Here is a 23518-nt window from a genome sequence, read left to right on the forward strand (position 1 = left end):
GAATGGTATAGGATCTGTGATCCACAGTATCACGATTTCTACAGTGGGCAAACAGATTTCAGGTATTGGTGAAGCTGTAATTAAAACAATAAGGAAAACATATTAACATCTGGAAGACAGACAATCTGTGATAGCCAATATGACAAATTCGAGCCAGTCACACCAAGGAAAGCAGATGCACGAGAGCACAAATGCAAGCACATAGTGAAAAATAAGTGTTTCGTTATAGGATGATAAAAAGGAGACTCAGGACATCCTTTCAGGCAGCTGTGCTGTTCAAAGAAAAACACTCCACAAGGGGAAGTAAAATGAATCACTCACAAGAAGTAGTACTGTTGAATTCTTTTAATAACACTAGGAAAATATCATAGTATTAAAATCCTGCACGGGATCCTCAAAAGGTTATTTTGGTTGGGATTCCTCTGTGTTTATAAACCAAACTTTTTTTTTTTCCCCAATTATGTTTTCTTTTAAACCAACTACTCCTTTACAATGGTATTTCCAGTTAAAACACAGCTAACCTATAAATACCTGAATACCACAACACACATTGTGTGCGTGGGGTTTGTTTAAATCTTAGCGGAAATAATGGTAAATCTATTCAACACAGGGAAGCAAATGTCGATTTGTTAAGCAGGGAATGTAATAGCCAGTAAAGAATACATTGCATACATAATACAGAAGGAAAAAATTATCGTCTGGAGTATGTGAAATTACACTGATTTTGCACCTTAAACCTATCAGAAGTTACTCTGTTGGCCAATACTAATCCACTGAACAAGCAGAACGTTGGTCAGAAGTCTAACGTTTCCTGTACCAGCACAGAGAGAATATAAGCAGTCCAATGCTGTTAAAAGAAAACATGAAATCCAGCTCATGTTTCTGGTTAGGGATCAATTTCTTCAGGAACTACTGTTAACATAACATCTTCGTTGCCCCTGCGTACAACCATGTTCAATGTACTGTCCTTTTTAATAATGTCACTGACATCACTGGCTGAACTTATCGACTGTCCATTGATGCTTATAATCACATCGTTGTCCTTCAGGCCACCACTGAAAATACAAAACAGCAATGTTTTAATATAATTGCCATTTTAGTGTCTTTACAATATTGGTTAAAGAGATTGCTGGTTTGTCCTATTTCCCACCCAACGGCAGTTGCACTGAGACACAGCGGGCATGCAAAAAGCAATCAGAATTTATGAAGCGGTGAAGATTACAATAGAATGCAGAAACCTCAGAAACTGGATAGATGCACAAGTTTGATGAATCCCATATTTCACAGCCTTCAAAGGAATTCACTGTTGCAACCAGTGCCGTAATTCTGCAATAAGGATCCTAGATGCTGACTCGGTAGAAGAGATAGAGACATGTTTTTTCTTTTAAAATAATTGTGACATGGCACTGATCTTAAAGGGGAAGTCCTCCAAGCTTTTATTCATGTATCCATAGCAAAGCAACGTGAGTGGCACTACGTGTTAATCCATGAAGAACTTCAGTCCTGGATCCATGCTGTTCTCCATACATAGCTTGCTGGCAGCCTTCACCTTACCTTTGTGTTTTAAACCCGAGCAGAATAACTCACACAGCAATCCAGCCCAGTCACCAAAAAGCATGCAAGTCCTTCCTCCTGCCTGCCTGCCCACAGCCCCCAGAATCCCTTCTCCTGACCTCAGCACCGTATGCAAACTGAAAACAAAACCTTCCCGACTCAAAGCAAGATGGGGCAGAACGAGAGCCGGCACCGCAAAGCTCCCCCCTGCCCAGGGTCACGGGTCTCTCCTCGAGCTGGCTGAGACTGCTGCCGGGACCAAGAACCGGGGTGGTGAGGGATACCATTGACTACAACATCTTGCCTGGTCTTGCACAACGATCTGGCTCCAAGTTATGGAAATACTAACCAAGTAACCAGATCAGACATGATTCAACCCTTCAGCATAATCCTTGTTCACAAAACCACAGAGCAGTCATCACCCTCTTCCGCCCGCAGAAAACGTCTTACATGAGTGTCTCCTGCAAGCAGGATGTCTTGGCCAACGTTTGCAACAAATCTGGTCGCCTACCGAAGGCATGGCATAAAACATTTTCATGGGAGAAACCATTCCGGATTATCTTGGTCGCTCATGCAGCCTCTCCACGCAACTGATAGCCAGGGCCGGTCGCTGCAGAGCTGCTCTGGTCCCCTACCAGCATGGCTACATGATGCACACTGGAGAGGGTATCGGCAGAACGGGGAAAGCCATCGGCAAGGGGATCAGGAGTGGCAGAGGCAGAGCAAACATGGCCTGCATTTTAATTGCCAGGCCAGCTTTCAGGTGAAACATTCGGGTCTGAGTTTGCCTTCAAGTTATGAGGTCACACTACCTCGCATCTCTTCTACCTCTCTACCGTCCTTCTCCCACGCTTCGCTATCCATTATCCTTACCCCTACAATGATTTTTCTGCACCTTCAGATCGGACCTGTGTGTCAAGGCAGTAAGTTCAGTCCCACGCTGCAGCAGCCATGTTATTCCTACGCTAACCACAGTGTAATTTCACATGGCAGACATGCACCGGCACCCTGCGCGAACAGCACTGCCAGCAAGAATTACCTACAAAACACGGCAATAATTTAGAGAGCACACTAGACAGCTGACACTGCGTATCTTACAGTGGCGTCCGGACTGCAACAAAAAGACACAATCCAACCATCCTCACGGGCTTCCTGAGAGATAACATATGCCTGGCTCCAAGCAGCTTTCTGCCTACCTGCCTTTGGTGCTACATACACCTCTGTTGGCACAAAGATTTACTCTTCTCTTAAACGATCTGTAGTTCCAGAAAATGAATAAATGTTTCCCTGGATTACTGAGCAGTTTCAAATCAAGGAAACTCTGAAAGCGTCTCCAGCAAGAACCAGCCAGACCAGTGCTGGTGACCACAGACCAGATGCTGTACTTCAGCCAGGCATCTTGTGAAGCATGGTAGCAACCCGCAGGTAAGCTTCTGGGCAAACACTGAGTAATATGAAGAAAAAGATCAGTCATCCAAACCCAAAAGCTCTTCCCAGTAACGTGACTCCTGACAAAGTTCTCACATCAAAGAGCGTCTCCTGCCAAGAGAGGATTTCACCCCTGACGGAGGCATGCCAGGAGAGCTGGTGGGTTTGCCCAGCACTGGGCTGAGACGGACACATCTTCATGAGGAGAATGCAATGTTTCTCCCTCGCCTTCCTAAGCAGCGACCAGCAGGGCCGTGAGGAGCGTGCACAAGCAAATCACTGGCATCAGTACAACAGATGTGTTGGAAGCAATCGTTGAGAAAAATGAAAACTGAGTTTTCACGCCCACTGAATCCTTGCCCTTTCAGCTGGGAAGGCTGCAATACCCTGATGCGTTTACAGTATCGCCCATCAGGGACCAGACTAAAACCACAAACCAATTTCCAGCAGACAACCTAATAGCTATCAGATGGTTGTAATTTTGTTAATTTAGCATAATCAAGATAGCCAGTTAAGCAGGGAACATTTTCTAACATTACCCCCTTAAGTCAGTGGCAGCGGTTTTGAGAAAAAAAGCACTTCAACTTACGCTTCAGCTGGTGTTTCTGGAATAACTTCAATAACATAGGCCCCAGAGACAACATCGGGAAAGTCTTTATGGCGATCCTTCAGCTCTCTAGCTTTGCTGGAAAATGAAGAAACAGCAACAAAAAATATTTTGACAAGATGGGGAAAAAAAAATAAATCACGCATTTTTACTTAGTTAAGTCACTTAACATTCACTAACTGAGGTGTTTTACACATGTTTACGTGACACTTCACAAATCCTTTTAACCCTTACAAGTATTCCAAGAATTATTACACCTTTTTGCACTCATACAGCTTTTTAATGCCTATTACTGGTAAAGGCAATCAGTTCAATAGATACAGAGGATCAGAACTAAAACACTTCCAAACCTAGTCACGACTTTAGAACTAGCAGATCCTGAACACCTAAAAAAGGTTTCAATGCTTTGTTATACCTGTGATCTTGCACAAAGGAAAACTTCTGGTTATTTCTACACGACGTAGTATCACCTGCTCACAAGTCTCTTCTGGTTTGAGTACAAATAAGCAAGTCCACACAAAAGCTTCATTTTACATTAAGTGAGTTGTTTAATGAAAATAATTTTATAGAAATGGAAACATGCACGTAGCTGCTGCAGTTCTTGACAGCATACAACAGTAACAAAGCCCCAGGACAAATTAACAATCGCTAGCTATTCTCTTCTGAAGCATTACGGAAAAGAAAAAGCCAGGCAGTTGTTTAAAAACTAGCTCATGCAAGAGTCTACAGAAGAATTCAACCACGTAGCAGATGCAGAGAAAAAGGGAGCAGAAGTCGGCTGCGAGTTGTCACCAGCATCTACAGAGGTTCAAACCTCCTGGTTGTTTCTGCAGATCGTGAGCTTGATCCAAATGCATGCAGTGACCACACTTCGGAAAGGGGAGGAACCAACACTTTCACTTACCTAGGAGTTAGAGACATCATTCGTATGCCAATGTATTTCTTTTTGGTTACAGCTTTTCCTGCAAAAAGGAAAACGGGTCTCGATCAATCGCTTTTACCAGAAGAGCCTCAAAGGCTGTTGACTGTCTCGTTTATCGCTATTTTCATGTTTTTCTCTTTCAAAGCAGTGCAGCACAGTACCTTTAGCTTGTCTGTCATGGGATTCAGTTAGGAACTTCTTTATTTTATCCGATGGGATAGCAAATGAGATCCCTGCTGTAACTTTTAATGTGTTAATTCCAATGACTTCACCATCCTGGAGAAATATGAAACTGTTATTAGTAAATCTGAAACGTCTCAAAGAGAAATGGATGATTTCTTCCAAGCAATCACAAAGACAAAGTCACGCAACACGCTCCGTAGCTGGTTTACAGTTTTCTAAATGGTTTCTTTAAGTCTAATTTTTTGAGTCTACTGATAAAAAAAACTATTCTACAATTCTGGAAAACTGATGTGGCTATTCATCTTTCCACTAGCAAAAGAGAAATCGGAACTGGGCAGCTCTCCTGCCTGCAGCAGACAAGTAGCATATCCTCCAGCCACTTTTGGTCTGTTTATTTCAGCAGGCACCTTGCGAAGCATGGCGCCAACTGCTTGTAAGCAAATATTGCATAATAATATAAAGAAAAATGTCAGTTCACCACAAGCAAAAGCTTTTCCCAGTAATGTGACTACAAGAGGGAGTTTCAGATAAAACATCTCTGCTGTCACCCGATGATGTGAACGCTTCCGAGATCTCAGCAGCTTCCTTCCCTATGTATCCCAGACAAAAACTATCCAAACACAATGTTTTAAATGGTGCTGAAACTTGTACTGTAAGTTGGGTGAAAAAAACCTGCCAAATCTCCAAGGCAGAAACCCTGACTAGCTCTTTCTTCAAATTTGTGCCGTCCCTCACTGAGGACCACTGCCTCTCCTCTGTTCGACCCCACGTGCCCATCCAAGGGCTCTCACACAGCAGCTGGGTTTTCCAACCTGCTCTGGTTGTTCTCTCTCGGGCTTATCCACAGCTGCTGCAAGGTCAGCTCTGACTACGTTCTAAACCATCAGCAAATAAACCCTAACGTCCTGATAAATACATGGGTTTTCAAACCCCTCAGTGTGATTCAAAATAAAGGGGTAGGTATGTTTTTGAACCATTAAGCTGATATTGCTGGCTGCATGGCATATAGTGAGGGCAAACACCTCACCTTTAAAATGTGCTTTTTACTTCTTGCAAGGCATGGGCAAAAAAAAATTGGGCATTACACTTACTCAAAACTATGCAAACTGTAAACACCTTAAATATTGAAATCCAAGCGTATCTTGTCATTTGCCAACATAAATAGAGACAAGTGATTAGTAAGAACCATGTGAATTTTGTGTAGTCAGCCAGATATTGAAAGCTCTGAATCACATTTCTGGTGTGGGGTTTTGCTTGTTCATTGGTTTGGGTTTGGGTTTTTGCTTTGTTTTTAAACTAAAAAGTGAAAAGTAATAAGCTTGACACCAAGCAAACTTAAAGAAACTCTTACCAGATTTACTAGGGGTCCTCCAGAGTTTCCATACTGAAAGTAAACATAAGGCAAGAACACGTTTTAGTATCTACCTCTTCATTCATGGCAAGCAAATTTTTAAAATATCTGTAATCTTTTCATTGTCTATTAAGTATGTGCAACAGAACAGTCTTAACATCCAAACCCATTAACTACGCTTAACATCACCCCTTTTAGCTGAGCTTGGTAGGTGCTTAGTCCTTCTCTTGCCAGAGTAAGTTAAGAAAGCCAGGGTTCTTCTTTTGTTTTAATACTACCACACGAGCAACTTGGAAGGCTTTTAGGACAGCTCTGGGAGCTCTTAGTGAAGATTTCTTACAAGGCCAACAGTAGAAGTACAAAACCTATTGTTTTGCCTTAATGCAGAAACAAACTTGAACCCTTAAACTAAGCTTGGCTTCTTTTTTAGAAAACATGATGGATTTCGAAAAGATACTTATTTGCCAGAGAATATTGCCTCCTCCCTTGTAATTTGTAAGATTTTTGAAGTGAAGGCAGATATTGTACTTGGTGTGGTTCCTTGGGGGATTTTTAAATAACAATCGAGTGCTGCTGCGGCACAGATGTCCATATTTACATGGATGAAAGAAAAGCCAGCTATGCTCAATGTTCTTAAGAACTGTATCACGTGAAATTTTCAAAGCAACTATTTGAGAAATTTCAGAGCTGAAGGGAATGAGGCTCAGAGCGGGACGTACATTGATGATGGCATCTGTCTGAATATAGTCCATATCGGAGTTGCGGAGCCCCAGCTCCTTCCCTCCACGCTGAGTGGTACTAACGATCCCTGTTGTCACTGTGTTTTGAAGGGAAAATGGACTTCCAATCGCAACCACAAATTCTCCTGGTCTCAAGTCTGCAGACTGACCAAGCAGAAGAACTGGCAATTTACCCTATGAAAAAAACCAAAATTAAATTAAGAAAAAGAAGAAACAAGAAAAATTCAAATGTTAGGACACTACTACACCAGTAGAACAAACTCTACAGAAACATGAATACATTAGTAGAGCAGAAGAAAAGCGAGAGGCTTTTATCCCCTTGGCGATTTCGCTCGTTCTGTTTTCTTTGAAGATTTCATGTGGCTTGCTACAGAAACACCTCAATGAGCTTCCGCTCTAAAGAGTGGGCTCTTTGGACTGCAGGAGTACTTTTTCCACAATAGGTACCCATTAAATCAGAAACAATTAAAAGACCAAAGGAATATTTATGCTCTGCTGTACAAAGCAAACATGACACTAGGAATGAGTTGTTTCCAGCAGCTTCTTGAAATAATTGGCCAAGAGCTGCTGAAGTAACAATAACGTATTGAGAGTGAACACCAAAAAGTCATGAAAAAAACCAAAGGGTAACAAACATGCACATGTATTTTATATTTTCATAAGACACCAGCTAATGTTTCATCTTTCTTTTTTTAATTCTTCAATAGAGCATCTCTTTGAAATAATTATATTGCCACCTACATACACTGATGTCTTCTTCCGAAGATCTTTGAATTTAAAGACTTTATGGGATTTTTCTTTTATGACAGTAGGGGATACCATTACACTTCCCTTTCAAGACCTTATCTCTAAACATATTCAATGTTATTGAAGACATTCCCACTAAACACAAAACATTCTTAAAATCCAGCATCAATAGAGATCACTGCAATTTACAGCAATTAAAAAAAAAAAAAAAAAAAAAAAAAGAGGAGGGAAGGTTGAATCCCTAAACCCTTCCCAATGCAATGGATCAAGGGAACAGAGTTTCTCCAAGACTGAACTGGCTGGATAACAGAAGATTCAAGCTGGACCAATAACGCCCCCCCTGCAGCAATCAGAAAACAGCTGGGAAGTTCTTAAGGCTTCCTGCTCACCAAGTAGTCAAGAAGGGTTCTGAAACAGATCATGTTTCAAATAAATACATCGCCTTTATTTATCACCTGCCTATGAAATACACATTGAGTGCCATTTCTCCTTTTCTTCACGTTTCTACAAATCAGTCTTTACCCTCTCAGTGATGTGACATGCTTTTTAATCATTTTATGTTTAACCCGTTGACCCAACGATCCTGACCCTCCCCAGCTATTTGACTATATGTATTTAATCATGTCACTAGACTGTGTCAGTTAGCATCAATGGACCTGGACATGTATAAATTCAGGTTCTGACTTAGGGATCTGGAGGATTAGGAGGTTACTGCACCCCAACTCAAACCAGAAGTCTGAAGGGATGTATCTGCTTGGCAAACCTAACATTAACCTAGCTTTCCTCCAAGCTTGCCTCACTTCAAAATTCTTTCCTTTGCTCAACAAACCCGGTCCCAAAAGGAAAAAGGCATTAGTATAAACTTTCAAAACAGGCCAGTGATTCTAGATGCAGTGGAAGCCCCACCTAGAGACTAACTTAAACCAACTTCCAAGGAGTGCATAACATAGTCAGTTCTTCATTAAAAACCAGGGTACCTTCAAGGTATTCTTGAGCTGCACACCTGAAGTGGAGATACAAATTGGCTTAATACCCCTTCTTGTAATTCATTCCTTATGGAAAACTTGTAAAGATGCCTTTTTCATCCCACACCTGTTCCAAAGCACACAGATTTATGTTCTATACTTGAAGAGACCATAAAGCTATATACTAGGTGCTCATGCAGCAAAGAAACAAGGCGGTATTCAGTATGCCCTGATTATTTGCACCGATTCCTGAGTTAGTGATAATTTTGTTTCAGAAACTAATAGAAGCTGAATCATTACTGAATTTTGGCAAAAAGGGAAAGTATTACATGTTTAAATTGGAAATCAAGAGCTAGCTCTTTAGTGGTCTTTTATCACCAGCAGTTTGAAAGCCTGTATTGGTTAGTCACCCTTAGGGACAAAAACGCACTAATGTCAACTAACGCAAATGCCCATCACCTGGTATTTTTCACCTACAGTTTTATTTCAAATATCCTAGCAGATACACAAAGTAGAAAGTAAAAAATAAAGGCATCAGTCATCACTGTATGCTTCTGCAAATACAGAAGTTATGGTTTTAATATTTAACAAGCCTGGTCCTGTGTATCCTTTATCCAACTCCTACAATTCCACCAGCAAAATCTTATTCAGATGAACAGATTGTTTCGATAAAACTCTGCTAAATCCCAGACAGGATAAGATGCTTTATGGAAACTTTATCTTTCAGTCTCCAGACAGCAAGAAATAATTAACCAACTGCTTGTTAAACGGAATCAGTTGCAAGAACAACAGAACAGGCAACACAGTAAGGACAAAAACATTTCCCTTTCTAATTATCATTCAGAGGAAAGTTTTCACAACCAGCAATGCTATTAAATAATAATTACCCATGGCCCCTATCAGGGCCACAGCCATAAAGCCAACCAAGTCTGCGGCTTAATTCTGGGAATACCAGCATTAATACCCAGTTTCCCCATCGTGATTGCAGCATGGCAGACAAGCAGCAACATCCCAAGGCAGCACTGCTGAGCGCAGAACACAGACCTCACTCCAAGGGACCTCTCCAGCACAGAGGGAAACAGGCAGCCACAATTAGCTGTGCTGGGAAGCACGCAGCATATGCAACACAAACAGCCCCATATGGGTATTGTTTGGACAGAGCGCGCAACCCTGGCCCTGCCTTCTCTCGCCAGATGCTGTTAAGCTTACGTAGCACGTGTTTTCAAGATGTTGTTGGTCAAGAGCAGTATCTCTTTTTGGCACTGGTCTTCCTTATTTAAAAAAAAAAAAAACAAAAACAAAACCAAAAGAAAACACAAAACCCAACAAAACACAAAAAGTGGGGTTTGTTGATATCCCAGCACATGGAGAATGGATACTTTATAGAGAAAGAGGACATTTATCAGCAAATGAAACAACGGACATCTTTCTTTTTTTTCTTCATTAATAGAAAAAAAGACTGGTCGTGCACAAAGTTAAAGATTTATACAATGTTTCTGAGTTATAAAAACATCCACGAAGCCAAAATTGCGTTTGGCAGCAGAAAGAAAATACATGAACAATCTCTGACTAATACAATTACTTTTGATTGTGCTGGGTTTTCAAGCCTGTGCCTATATGAGCTAGGCTCCAGTTCAAATGCTGTATGGATTGGCTGTGGGGCAGCCCTGTGATTCAACATGCCTTCTGGAAAGAGTGGCTAACCTCTCCTTTGCTAGGAACAAAAATCCATTGCAAATATTGCCTTGTTCTGCACACATTATGAAACATAGCTTTGGGAAACATGTTCTTTATTTCTCATGATTTCGCAGCATGGTGCAGAGCACGCTAGCAGCACTGCATGTAAATACTCTCATTAGTGCCTCTACAAGTAAATGCCAGCAAACATTGGTTACAATGAATATATGTACTCTAGTGGCTTTAAATGTGGGGTTTTCTCTCTAAATAACCTTAAAAATCACATTGCCACATTCAGAACTAAACTTTCTACTATTTGAATTGCAGAGGTGGTTTCAGTGAAATCACTATACAACCAGTCAAAATCCCAGGGCATCAAGTGATCGAGTGGGAAGTACGTCCTGCCGCAGTCCGTACGAGGAGCACTGGAAATGCAAGGCAAGCACTTACAGCAGCGTTGTAACCAGAACCATTTCAGGACACCCTGCCTGTGCCCTCACACCCTTCCACTGGCAAGCTCTTGCCTAGGATGTTAAGGCAGTCCTTGTACACTAAGTTTAAGTGCTTGGGTCTAGGGCCCTTCGTAACTATATTTAATAAACGGGCACTCTTCAATTTTTACATAAGGTCTGACGGTCATCGGGATGACGTAACTACTGTTATAACTCGTGATTCTCTTTGGTTAACTATAGATTTGCCACAACAGTTAATTGAAATCCCAGGCAAACAAGCATGCCTTGCAGCACAATGAAGAGGGAGCCAGAAACACCCAGCACCTAAAACCCCAGCCTCCCCAGTGACTCACTGCACGACCTTGGGCAACACGCAGCGTCTTTTCTATCCCTCCATTTTTCATTTGATGAAGCCTCGGGGCTCTGCTGGGATCTGTGTTTACTCAATAAAACAAATCTGCAAGCAGGCATTCTGCAAGTACACAGAAATAGGACTAAACATGCAAAACCATAAGTGGCACATGACTCACTGTTTACAGCCAGCCAGAGAAGGAGCCATTAATTAGCGTTAATATTTTAAGCCTTTCTCATCCCGAAGGGCTTCAGACATTTTTATATATGGATTTGACTCAAACCCTGGATAAACAAAACTCCCACGAAATGGACAGCTGCAGACCACCACAAGAAACTGCTTCATCCAACAGTAAGACGCAGCTATCGCGGCACAAGAGGCTAGGACAAGTACAGAACAGCATCATCAGCCAGGAGCCAGCTGTTCACCTGATGTACGTTAGCAACATAGATCCAGTTAGGTAAAATAAGTGGAGCCTTGGCAAATCAGCTCTGAAACTAAAAGAAGAGACAGCACGTAACCACCACCAGGCACAGCCAGCACCACAGAGAATTAAAAGGCAGAGACAGACGGCCATAACCAGTAGGTGTTTCAGTTGGAACTTTTTCATCCATGACATAAGTGAATCTGTCTCTGTGTTGGCACAGAAAGCCAGTAAATCCCTTCTCTATTCTGTAATCCCCTTCGTTTGTGGATGGAAGATCATGAATTTGCAGGAAGCAGTTTGCAGTTCAGTAAACTGTCAAAAGAGGATACAAATGTTCTGAGTTCAATTTGCGTTAAACAGCGACAGATCTCCTTCATGCCTTTTATTTTTAGGTGGAAAAGAAACAGATGCTTGTATGGTACACTAATTCATCTGTAAGTAACTGGCAAAACATGTATCTCCTCTGGGAACTGCATTTCTGTTCTCATTAATGAAACTATTTAACTTTCAGAATACGTTATGGCAAAATAAAAACACAGGCCATAAGCATATAAAAATGTAGAGCATCATCTACAATCTAGAAACCACTTGACAAAACGCCAAGGAAAATTAAAAAACCAAACTGAACGCATTACAAGCCTCTGAAAGTATTTCATCTATAGTTACAAAAACAAAACTGCGTCTCCTTATCTAAATATGGAGCATGGGAAGCTTGCAGGAATTAAAAAAAAAAAAAAAAAAAGAGATGAAGCATTGTTTTGCTATGTCACCAGGATTTCAACTACCTGCCAAGATATTGCTGTTCTCCCTTAAAAATCAAATACCCTGGTGCTGGCAGACTTGCCCCAGAGGTGTGTGAGGATTTTCCTAAATGGGGAGCTGGACAAGCACATCATCCCTGCAGCAAGGGCTGCTAGGAGCTGAAGATGGCAGGAAACCACTGCTGCCTAAACTGCGAGTACGCCGGAGTTAATATCCAAGGTTTTTACAAGCTATTTCATTTCTATGGGTCCTGAAGACTTCTGGAAGCAATATGTGGGCTTCCTCAGGCTCTCGAGAGGAAGCAACGTAATATCCAGCAACAGATTTCAAAGTAAAATAGCATTTTAGAAAAGGCACTTACATCTGGTATTCAAGTAGTTTGTTTTTTCAAAATGCGGGCTATTAAAATATTGATACATAAACAGGAAAGTTTGCTTTCCTGCTTCCTCCAGTTTGTACACACAAGGGAAAGAAGCAAATCCCCTCTGACCACAAAGATACAGACGCTGCATTGCCTCACAAAACCACGGAGGGAATGAGGGAAGAAGGTCTTGTTGATTTAAAAGTGTCAAATTAAGTGGTTATTTGCAAGATACAAGAAAACCCTTAAGGAAAAGGGCTGAAATACCACCGCAAATTAGAGATCGGTCACAAACCCACCACTGCTGTACCATGTGGATGCCAAATCCTGCCTGGGATACAGCAGGCAGTAACTGGTCACATTGAGGAATGAAAACCTTCAGACCCTGGCATGTCCTCCATGACATAGGTGCCATTTCAGAGTGGGTGGCAAGTGTCTCACGGCCGGTTTTTAAGCACCTGGGAAGAAGATACACCTCAAAATAAAGCCATTCACCATGCTCCCTCCTTCCATACTCCCTGCCAAACCACAGGCACCTGCCACAAACGATTACTTCTGTAGGCAAAGTCCAATTTCCAGGGCTGAAAGGGGTCTCCAGACAAAAGCTGCCTCCACCTTCCACCACTCATGGCTTCCAGCTTCGATCTGGGTGAGGGCACAGGGCGCTCTTGTCATTCTGCCCTCCATTAACCCTGACACTGTCCATTAAACTACTCTACATTTTTCTTCCCTCCTCCTGGTGTTTCCAGTTTTCAGCAGCTGTATCACACATTCTCATTTAACAAGGTAGTTATTTGTCTTGAGATTAATTTCATAATCAAGCTCTCCAGCTGAAAAGCATCTGCTTGCTTTGGAGCGTTGTACGACATTTTGATGGCTTTCATGCTCACTGCGGCATCACGTGTGCCACAGAGGATGGATTATTTCACCAGCCTCTGCCTATACTGCCAAAGTCCTAATTTTCCTAGGTCAGTTTTATAAATTTTGCATGTTTCTATCCAAACCGTCTGCAGCTGCGCTGCTTCTTTCTAGTATTGCTGTCTGCTCAAAGCTGCATTAGGGAGGACAGGACAGTTACCCTGCATTCACATTTACCACCCTTGGCTCCAATCTTCCTACTTTTAGCACTTCAGCAAACTGCTGTGTGCAGCTATGGACACAAGAAATACAGTTGCTTTCTTTTATAAACTGTAAAAATAAGCATGGTTTAGGATTAGAAGAATAACTCCAAGATTTCTGTTCCTCATTGACTGCAGTATGTTTTTCCACAGAGAAGAACTTAATCAGGGAAATAGTTCATCCTTACTGGTGCTCAGATTTTACCACTCTCTTTCATTTCCTATTGCACTCAGCAAAGCCAAATTAGTTCTAGTAATGTCTTTGGCCAGATGTTCACCTTAAAGAAAAACAGCGTACAGGCGGCTGCAAAATCTTAGCAGTTTGCGGAATAGCAGCTGACAGCTTAAACTCACACTTCAAGCCCAGCTCTGTTCCTAACCACAGAGGCATTCTTCACCCTTCAGATCCTGCCTTAACATGTCACACAAAAAGAGAAGAAAAAGAAAATTTACTGCATCTTTGATGTCACCTTCCAATAATTTATTCAAAAGAAAGAACTTCACCTGTCACTTGAGAAAAATCCTTAGGGATGGTTTTCATGCCATATCCATACTTTCAAAGGGTTATTTGTACTGTCACATTGACTTCTTTAGCCATTGGATATATTTCAACTTCAACAAATTATTACCTCTGTGATTTTAAAAAGCATTTTATGAATCTGCATGATTACAAGGCATTTCAGTACAAAAATGAAAGGTCAAACACTGAACTTGACTGGTTATATAAAAAAGTCCCACGAAAGCTCAGTCTGAAAATCAACTTCTCAACTGACTGACTGTCAGTTTTAACTTTTTTGTGAACACTTACAACTTTTGTGTTTCTAATTCTCCAAGTGCAAAGCATCGCCTGTCCTGCGAACAGAGGTGTCTCAGGCCTCACCTTGGATTGAGACTTCCCAGTGCCACGTCACTAAAGCTAGCTGGAAAACTAGTCTCCCATAAAAAAAAAAAAAAAACACAAACCCCCACCACCAACAACCAATAAGCAATACAAGGTTTCCTCAATTCTCAAAATCATCCTTAGATGCAACGGGCAGGAGCCAGGGGAACAATGCACGAGGTACAGGTTGTACAGCTGATAGGACACTTACAAGATCAAGTCAGACCTGAGTTTATACCCGTATTCTGATTTAGAGCAGAGACATGAAATTTCATCTCCTGCTACCCAGATGGATGTGCTATGCTGACATTACGTGAAAGACAGCAGGGACCTGCTCACCAGCTTCTGCAAGAGCTCAGCCTCCACGCACCAACACGCTTCCCAACGCTTCATTAGAAGCAGCCCTTTTTCTCATACACAGTGGAATATTAACGGGTCAATCCCTCCCCTTTCCACCCCCCAGAAGAAAAACGTAGCTGATTCGGCTCTAGATAGTTCCAAGACAGAAGAAGTTTCCTGCCTTACAGCATTTGCAAATATATAAAAATCTATTAGGCTGCAATGCCGATATGCCATTTGCAAAGCAGGGTCACAACTATGTTCAAAAATTAAACTGATGGAAGAAGATGATGACTTATCACTTAATTACACAACAGTAATTTTTAAAAAAGAAGACTAACTGTCATCTTGCAAGTTGTAACTAGAATTGCCAACCCCAGTCCTGTTTAGCAGTGGTTTCCACTACAGGCAACTCATCTGGCTGCACTCTTTTTTCCAAGCTGCTTCCAGTCTTCCAGGTTCTCCCTTCCCGCAAGCAGCTTACTAGCAAAATTCTGGAGTCATTTCTTTAGGGTATCAAATAACATAAAACTTAATGTCTGCTCTCTTCTTAAGTCCTCAAAATGACCTGGGACATCAATGCCTTCCCTCTTTGACTCACCAGCTTCTCTCTTCCCCGAAGCTGACCATCCTATTGCTTGAAGTCCTCACCTTCCTGCCGCTGTTTTCTGATCTGCTTTCCCCACCATGCTGTGCATCCAATTCTAAGTAACTTCCAGTTGCCCTTCACTCCCTGCCATATCCTACTCAGCCTAATGCTGCCAGTTCTTATCTTGGGGATCTTTCCCTTTACTTTGTTACTGCAGCTCTGCTTTCACTTATTTTAATATAAAAATGAGAAAATAAGCAATTGGTAAATGCGTAAATAGGTTACCTCAGGGAAACAGAAAAAAAAACAATACCGCAAAAAAACATTCTTGGTATTGTTAAGGTTTTCTTCCATGTTGCTGTTAAGACGCTTTTAAATAAGAAAAAAAGAATGAGCTGTTAAATGACAAAGGTGGCAAGGGAGCAGCAGGAGCACTTCATATCTTGGGTCATCCAAGAGTTCTGCATTAGACGTCTGATTTAGTCATGAACTCTGGCACAAACACTTTTGACCTCACTGGGGAATAGGCTTGAACTCAACAGCACTGCAAGATCTACATGTTTTTGAGTCATGTGTTTCAAATGAAACATTCTCGCCTGTTAAAATTTGGAGGTCATTAACTAACAGGCCAAACAAGGGAAACCAATAGGAGCAACACCGTGAACATGTATCTAATTGCATCTACATCACACAGTATTTGACACGATATTTCACTTGTGCTGTGTTGTCGACATTAGCAGAACTGCATGACAGCTCTTCTGAAATAACGCAGAATAATGCTGGAAGCCGTGTGTTTGATATGGAGGAAGACTATGGATGGGAAGTTGCATTCCCATTTGTTCAGAAAACCGCTTGCAGTCTCAGGCCACCTTTCCAAGCTGCCTTTAATTTGCACGTTCCAGATACTTCCCAAGAGATTTTCCCATTTTAGTACCTACATCAGTGTGGTATAGCCCTTCAGAGGGACAAACGCATCCTCTGAAAGCAATTTGTGACTTCAGCATAGGCACACAAGAAGCCTCTACCAACCACAGAGGAACACCCTCGCCTCTTCTCAGAGGGAGAGTTATATTAGCCAATGTGTGTGTAAACCAGCCAGCAAATTATGATGTTGCTTTTTATTTTGAGGATGCATACAAAAGTGCTGCCTACTTGCTTCCATTACACTGAGAGGTGATAAAATTAACCACTACCAACCACAAACTTGGCTTTGAAAACATGTACCCACCCAGCTCAAATACAGTCTGTAACTCAGACCACTAAACTACTAGCCTTTCCTTCAGACAAGAAAACTAGTAATAGCTTTGGGAAAGAAAGGAGTATACTAAGCTAAGAGGAATAAAACACATCCTGCTTTAACGACTCACCTGAGAATCTATTTTAATTAGTGCAATGTCAGCTTTTTCATCAACGTCTTTAATTTTAGCTTCATATGTTTCCCCATTCTTCAGCTCCACCTTCACCCGGTTTTTATTGGTGACGACATGGGCGTTTGTCACTATCAGTCCATCTTCTGAGACAATGAACCCTGAACCACTGGCAACAGGAATCTCCCTTTTTGAATAAGGAAGTCTAAAAGACATGGAAAATAAATATTTATCGCTGCAAAAAGCTGAAAGATCACAAATCACTCCAAAGAACACACAGCTGTCGTTTTTTAATGCTTTGGGATATCTGCTGTTACTATCATTAAGAAGATAACACACATGCGTTAGTTTAACTTTTTTTTTTTTTTGCCAGGGCTCTTAAATTATCTTTAATTCTTAAGCACGACAAATTTATCATCCCAAAAACCTCTTTGCTATTACATAGCATCAATCAACATTTCTGGCACACTGGCAGCTGTTTTCAAGAATACAAAAATCAAAACTGGGTGTCTTGTTTACTTGCGAAACAATTCAATGTGAACCACAGCAGGAGCTATCTTCTCCACCACATCTGCAATAAAGTTGTATTTGTGCCGCAGGCTGTTAGGATGTTCTTGGCCTGAAACAGAAACAGAAAACATGTCATGAGTTCTTCAAGTGACAGGAGAAGGGTCATTGCAAAACACCTGAATTAAAAAAGAAGCTGCAAGGGGATATATTTCCCCTTCTTAAGAGTCAGCTGCAGCATAAGCCTTGCCCCCAGATTTCCCTTCAGCCTTTTTGCACAGAAGCGGCAGCATGCATTACCGTCAGGACAAAGGGATCCATGAAACCTTCTGGTTTCAAGTGTGCGTAACTGGGCCACGGGGCAGCAGATCCGCTCGCGGCACGGCGGCAGCGCAGAGCCCGCTCAGCACGCCCCACACGCCCCGCGGCCGGCGGCTCCCAGGCATGAGGCGCTGGAGGAGCGCAGGGCTTCGTCCATGTCGGCACCGCCCCGCTCGTTCTCGGAGGGTGGGATTTTGTACTCAGAAGCCTCCATTTCTGCTCTCACCTCTTTTCTGGATGGTCTATTTAGCTCATATGGTCCTCTCAGATTAAACAAACAGGCTCTGTTCCTCTGCAAAAATATGCCACCTTGGTGGTTTTTGAAGCCTCGTGCTGCTACATTTGCAAAACGCCGAGGACAACGAGGTCTTAACCCCAGTGTAAGCTGATGGCAGCTGCTGTGAAAGTTTAACTCAGGTACCCACTGGTCTCCCCACACAGCTCGAACCACCAGACTCTGCCTGGCACCCAAACTTGGGTGCACATCACCTGTGCTCTACACAACCACACTCAAGGCATCCTTTCCACCGATACCACCTGTGGTCCCTCAGCTCCACAGAGGAGTGGATCCCATGTACTTTGGAGTTACTGAGCCACCCTCAAGGCTATAAAACAGATACACACATGAAAACAATGGGACCACAAAGCTCCACATTCTTGGGCAGTGCTGTAACACAAAAGCTCATGGTCACTGAGTATTCAACAGAGGTCAGTGGGATTTTCAAAAGCAACTGGATACTAAACTCCCATTGTGACCAACAGAAAATCTGTCTGCACCATCAGATGCCTAAAAATCTCTGGAAAAAACTCACAATTCTGACACAGCTTCCCCTTCTCAAATAGTTCTAGGGCAAAATTATTTATTTTTTTTTAAAGTGGGAGCAACCAAGCAATTGGAACACCCCAAAAAGATACTGTGTATTTCCCTAGGGGCAAGAAACATCCTTTGCTTTCATTAGTTTTCCAGTTTTATCTGATACATCCATCTCATGATATGAAGGCACAAGCCAAATCTGTAATTGACTTTCAGATGAATATTAATGTGCTGTGCTGCTCCCTTGCCATTCCGCTTCTAAATCCATCCAGAGATTAAAGCAGTAAGCAGATTGTGGATGCTGTAAGTGCCTGTGGTGGTGTAACAGGATGATTTATTTGCAGAATTGTAGGAGAGACAGAACTATCCCATAAAATCATCCCAATACTGATACCTGAATGACCTTCGTTATCTGAAAACCAGACTGGAAAACTATGCAAATTTTTAAGTACATACTGGAGGCAAAAACCCACAGCAGGAGATTCAGAGGAAAGGTTTGGGAACAAAACATAGCTGCTTTTAATACTAACCAGATACTGGTTTGATTCAGGGATGAACAACAGGTTGCCTCACCAATGCCAACTAGCATACATTGCCCTCATCAGAGGGGCAGATGCTCAACCCAAACACTATCTGATCACTCAGGGATGTGTTTTTTCCCCATTTATAGCCTGTGAAACGTTTCAAGGGCTTTTACATGCAATCAGTCATGAACAGCAGCCACAGCACTAACCACATAATCCGCTATGCAGTTTCACATCACAGTACGGCAACGTTAATCTGCTTTATGAAGCAGGAACGTTGATCAGGGAACTTTGTGTCCTCACCTACTGTCTTCCTCAAAAGTATTCTGTGCTTTCTCTGATCTACACATAAACCATTGCCCTGGGATTTTTATGCCAGAAAGGTCTAAGGGCTTGCTGATTGACAAACATCAATTTACCAAAGGATTTATGCTCTCGTTATTAGAAATATTCAGTATCAGATGAACCATGCCATCCCTATAAAGCTGACAACTATAACGGGAGTGCTTTTGAAAACTGCTAGGAGAATGAGCACTGCAGTTTAAAAGTATTTACTCACATTAAATAGGAGCTTTGACAGATTATCAGATTGGAGTAACGTGATGTTGGGATAAAATGCTACAGGGCACCGCTGTATCCATCAATATGGTTTTTGATCATTGCTTATAAAATGATTTCATATCAGCTACATCCAAATGTAGACTTTCAAGGGCAGGATCAGACCTTTGGATAAGAGAGCTCCCATGGAGGAGGGCACTGCACGGAAACACAGAGCTTTTTTTATGCCTTCAATCTTTCTTGCACTTAGCTATTCAAGAAGAGAAAGGATGCCTAAGCTGTACATGGTGAGACTACTAATACTTCGTCTCAGAGAGCTGCCTTCACTTTGAGTCAGAGGCTACAAACGCCAGGATCTCAGAAGTGACTGCGTTCTGCATAGAATCCACCTCCTTGCACAGCCCCAGACTAAGCTGCACAGTTAAAAGGTCAAAATCCCATACCCTGAAAAAGTTAGATAATAAACACTGATTCATGGCATACTGACCTAAAAAGTTTACAACAGCTTGCCACGCCTGCCTGTTGCTTATGTATTAGGAATCTTGCATTGTGTAACACAGTTTTGCAACAGCTCTTGAACAACTGCCCATTTAAAGGCAAAACATACCTTTTTAAAGCAAATAAACAAAAGTAAATACCACTCAGATGAACTGATGAATGCTAACAAAAAAAAAAAACCTCTTATCAACAGGTCTTCACCATCATGCGATGACATAAAAGCTGAAGGCTACAGCAAAAGTATTAATATGTCAAAAATTTCTTCCATCACTGAGAAAAAGTATCCTGGGGGAGTGGAAAGAGACACCAAAACAGACATGTGTGCATGCATGCCATTTGCCCGATACGTACATACTTAATGCTCATCGTATCTAATTGCTCTTTAGGATTACTGAGCAAGGCACGTGGGAGCCGAGAGGTGCACTTATCTTTCCTATAAGCAACCACCACCACAAATTTTTATCTTAGACTTGACTCACCAGTAGTCACAGGCTACCAAGTGAAAGCCTGAATTGCCATAAAACCACCAATAACACAAACCTAGTATTAGCAGATACTCACTCCTTGACCGCCGTACAGTAGTTTGCAGCCATCACCAGCCACTGTAGAAGACATTGGTAAAAAACTTCTCAGGAGATACTTTCCAAAAGTCCCCAAAATGCAGTTTCTTCAGTTGAAAACTGCTTCTTTGGTACAGCAGTGTTGAATTCATGAGGATAAAGTTTCGCCATTTTCTGGCCTTTTTCTTTAAACCAGACTTTGTGGAATTTTGTTCTTAGTAGAGTCTTTTCATTATTTTTTTGGTTTTGTGTTTGAGGTTGGAGATTTTCTGTGGGTTTTTAATTCATTGAGAGGTGGGCTTGAATAAAGCTCTAGCTCCTAAATACCTTCAGGCTTTGATGTTCAGATCTTTGCAGACTGTTCCTCTTTCTATTTATATGCTGTGATTATTGCGTTTTATAAAGTTTTTATTGAACTACTGCACAATGCCCTAAAATGCCCATGAGCATGGTTAAGAAACCTTTATTAACGACACCATGAGGATGATTGTTGTGAATTCAGTTAATGATCAAAAACTGACTTAAAAAAACATAAATAGGTTATGGCATGAAAAATTCCCAAGGCAACTAATTCTTCCAGGACTTCAAAGGTATGCTGGCTGTCAGCCCTCAAATGAAGAGAAAAATCTCTGCCAACTGACATTAATAGGGCTCATATCAGTAAACAAACTGCTGGGAGGCAAGACAGAATACCAAGCCATACAAAAAAGCACACCCAGGTGTAAACAACTGAAATAATTTGGTTTCATAAAGATGAGCCAAAAAAGAATATTAAGATCTAGGTTCTGATTAGGTCATTACTCAAAGTAGCATCGATGCTTTCATGCTTACAACTCCAACTCGCATGTGCTGCTTTGGTAATATTTTGAGCTGAACTGAAAAGATGCTTTGGAGATAAAAATCTCATTAAAGTAACCTCTCCCCTTCAGTTATGAGAACTGTATCTGCAGTTCTGGAAGGTCTTCTCTCAGCTTAGGTCCACCTCCCATGAGAGCAGATCTTCACACAAAGCTTTAGGCACATCTTGGTCAGAAATGGCTCTTGTTTCCCCTCCAGTTTCCGTGTATTTTCCCCCTTTCAGCCAAGGTGTCCTGCTCTCATCCATCAGGACCAGCTCAGCTTGCTGCCCATCCTTTCTCCTCTGCTTCCCAACGCAGCCAGCCCATGCTCAGGCACCCCCAGCGCTCCTGTGTCTCCTTTCCGCTGTCTTTAAGTTTAAACCAGCACAATTATCTCATTCAATGGGGCTTATCTTAAATAGCCGGGGGGGGGAAGTCACTCCCCAGCAAAGCGCAGCAAGCCTCTCCCTCCCACCCTCATCACTTGGTGTGACCTCACCAGATATCCTCAAGTCCCAAATCAAAAAAGCTCAGATTCAGTCTGGAAGCGAGCCTCCCATTTCTTCAAAAACAGCAAGAAACTTCCATTCCCGTTGAGATTAAACAAACAAACAAAGAAGCTTCCTATGAAATAGTAATCATGCAAAACAGCTTCAACTACCAGGATTTGCAATTTTATAACTGTTAAAAGAGGATGTTTATATGCGAATTGCAGGGAGAATGGAGCATCATCTCCAGGCTCACCATTAAAGATGCTTCACACTGGAAAAGTGCAATGCCCCTTGTCCTTCCAGGGAACCCAAACTGTAATATCCTTTGGGTTTGCTTCATGCTAGCGCCTGAGCAGCAGCACGCTCAGCCACGAGGGCTGCTTCACCCCGACTCCGTTCATCAGACCTAGTGTTAACATCCCACCTGGTGCAGTCCCCATGGTCTGCTAGCATCAGGCCAGGACCAGGAGAAGAACATGGGGCTTGGATCCAGGGATCTACGGTCAATCTGTCTTCTCCTGTCAACTCCATAACGCTCAGAAGTGTGTCTCTGAAATCTCTGCACAGCAACAGAGAGTACGAGCAGAGCGACCGCCACCTGCTGAAGTTTATGGGCTAACTAAATGTATTAAGCTATCCAGGCTGCTGAAAACAGATGATTACTACCCTCCTGTACTCACTGCTTACTTAACGTAAATACGTTCAGCTACACAGCGCCAGGTCCATACACACACTAGGGTCTGAAAGGACAGCTTGGGTTTGGGTTTCTCTGCAGAGCAGAGCCAGAAGGGCTTAAGTACTCACGAAACCCCTGGGCTGGCAGAACCTGTGACTACTAACGCAAACCACAGGACTGTAAAGTTTAACTTGGAGGACTTCCACCCTCCCAAACAGAACTCCAGCCGCTGATGTTTGTACAAATTCCCATTCATGTCATATAGGAATACGTTAAAACCTCTGACACTACTATGGAAACAAAAACTCCAGCAAATGTGCTTAGCTCACACTGCAAATGGTGGTATCAGCAAACTCCGCTGGAGAGACACAAGGAAAAAGTGATGTATGGGAATCTGCTGCCACGCTGCTCTTTTTCTTTAAAAAATTACATAAAACTGCAAGCCTAAATACTCCCTTTCCCATTCAAGGATAAATTGCTTAATACACAAAAAAAGGATACTACACAATGAAACACTAAGAAAATAAGAAACAACATTCCACGTATCATAGATGATTTGCTAAAAAAAAACACCTTTAGATCAGTAGAGGGAATTTTGAGAGGAGGCCTAAACCGCAGTGCCTGGTAATAAAGCTACTATTACATCAGTTATTTTTTCCCTGTATAACCCAAGAAGAAACTAAAGACACTTCACAGATTTCAGAGAAGAAAATCTGTATTACCATGGCATCCCTAAAAGCAGAACTATTTTCATAGCGCTAAGTAACACAGATATTTCAAACATTTCATTCTACCAAATAGTGAACTGCACAAATCTGGTATTCACTTAAAAGGTTTCCTGCAGCAAGAACCGCTACAAGATTAAAGTGAGGATTTAAAGTAAAACTTGCGAAGAGAAATATTTCCATC

The 23518-nt window shown here is 41.9% G+C and overlaps 1 protein-coding gene across 1 annotated transcript in view; it reads right to left on the reverse strand.

Moving 5' to 3' along the window:
* Positions 1-330: 330 nt before the first annotated feature.
* Positions 331-23518, reverse strand: part of HTRA1 (HtrA serine peptidase 1) — a 33790-nt gene continuing 10602 nt past the window's right edge. The window contains exons 2-9 of the mRNA XM_037399911.1: positions 17341-17440; positions 16822-17026; positions 6765-6959; positions 6046-6078; positions 4673-4787; positions 4494-4551; positions 3572-3667; positions 331-1055 (exon numbers count right to left, since the gene is read on the reverse strand). Of these exons, the coding sequence (XP_037255808.1) occupies positions 887-1055; positions 3572-3667; positions 4494-4551; positions 4673-4787; positions 6046-6078; positions 6765-6959; positions 16822-17026; positions 17341-17440 (971 nt within the window). The 3' untranslated portion in view covers positions 331-886. The remainder of the gene's footprint in view (positions 1056-3571; positions 3668-4493; positions 4552-4672; positions 4788-6045; positions 6079-6764; positions 6960-16821; positions 17027-17340; positions 17441-23518) is intronic.

The sequence above is a fragment of the Falco rusticolus genome, chromosome 9 (genome assembly GCF_015220075.1).
Source record: "Falco rusticolus isolate bFalRus1 chromosome 9, bFalRus1.pri, whole genome shotgun sequence".
Lineage (NCBI taxonomy): Eukaryota > Metazoa > Chordata > Aves > Falconiformes > Falconidae > Falco > Falco rusticolus.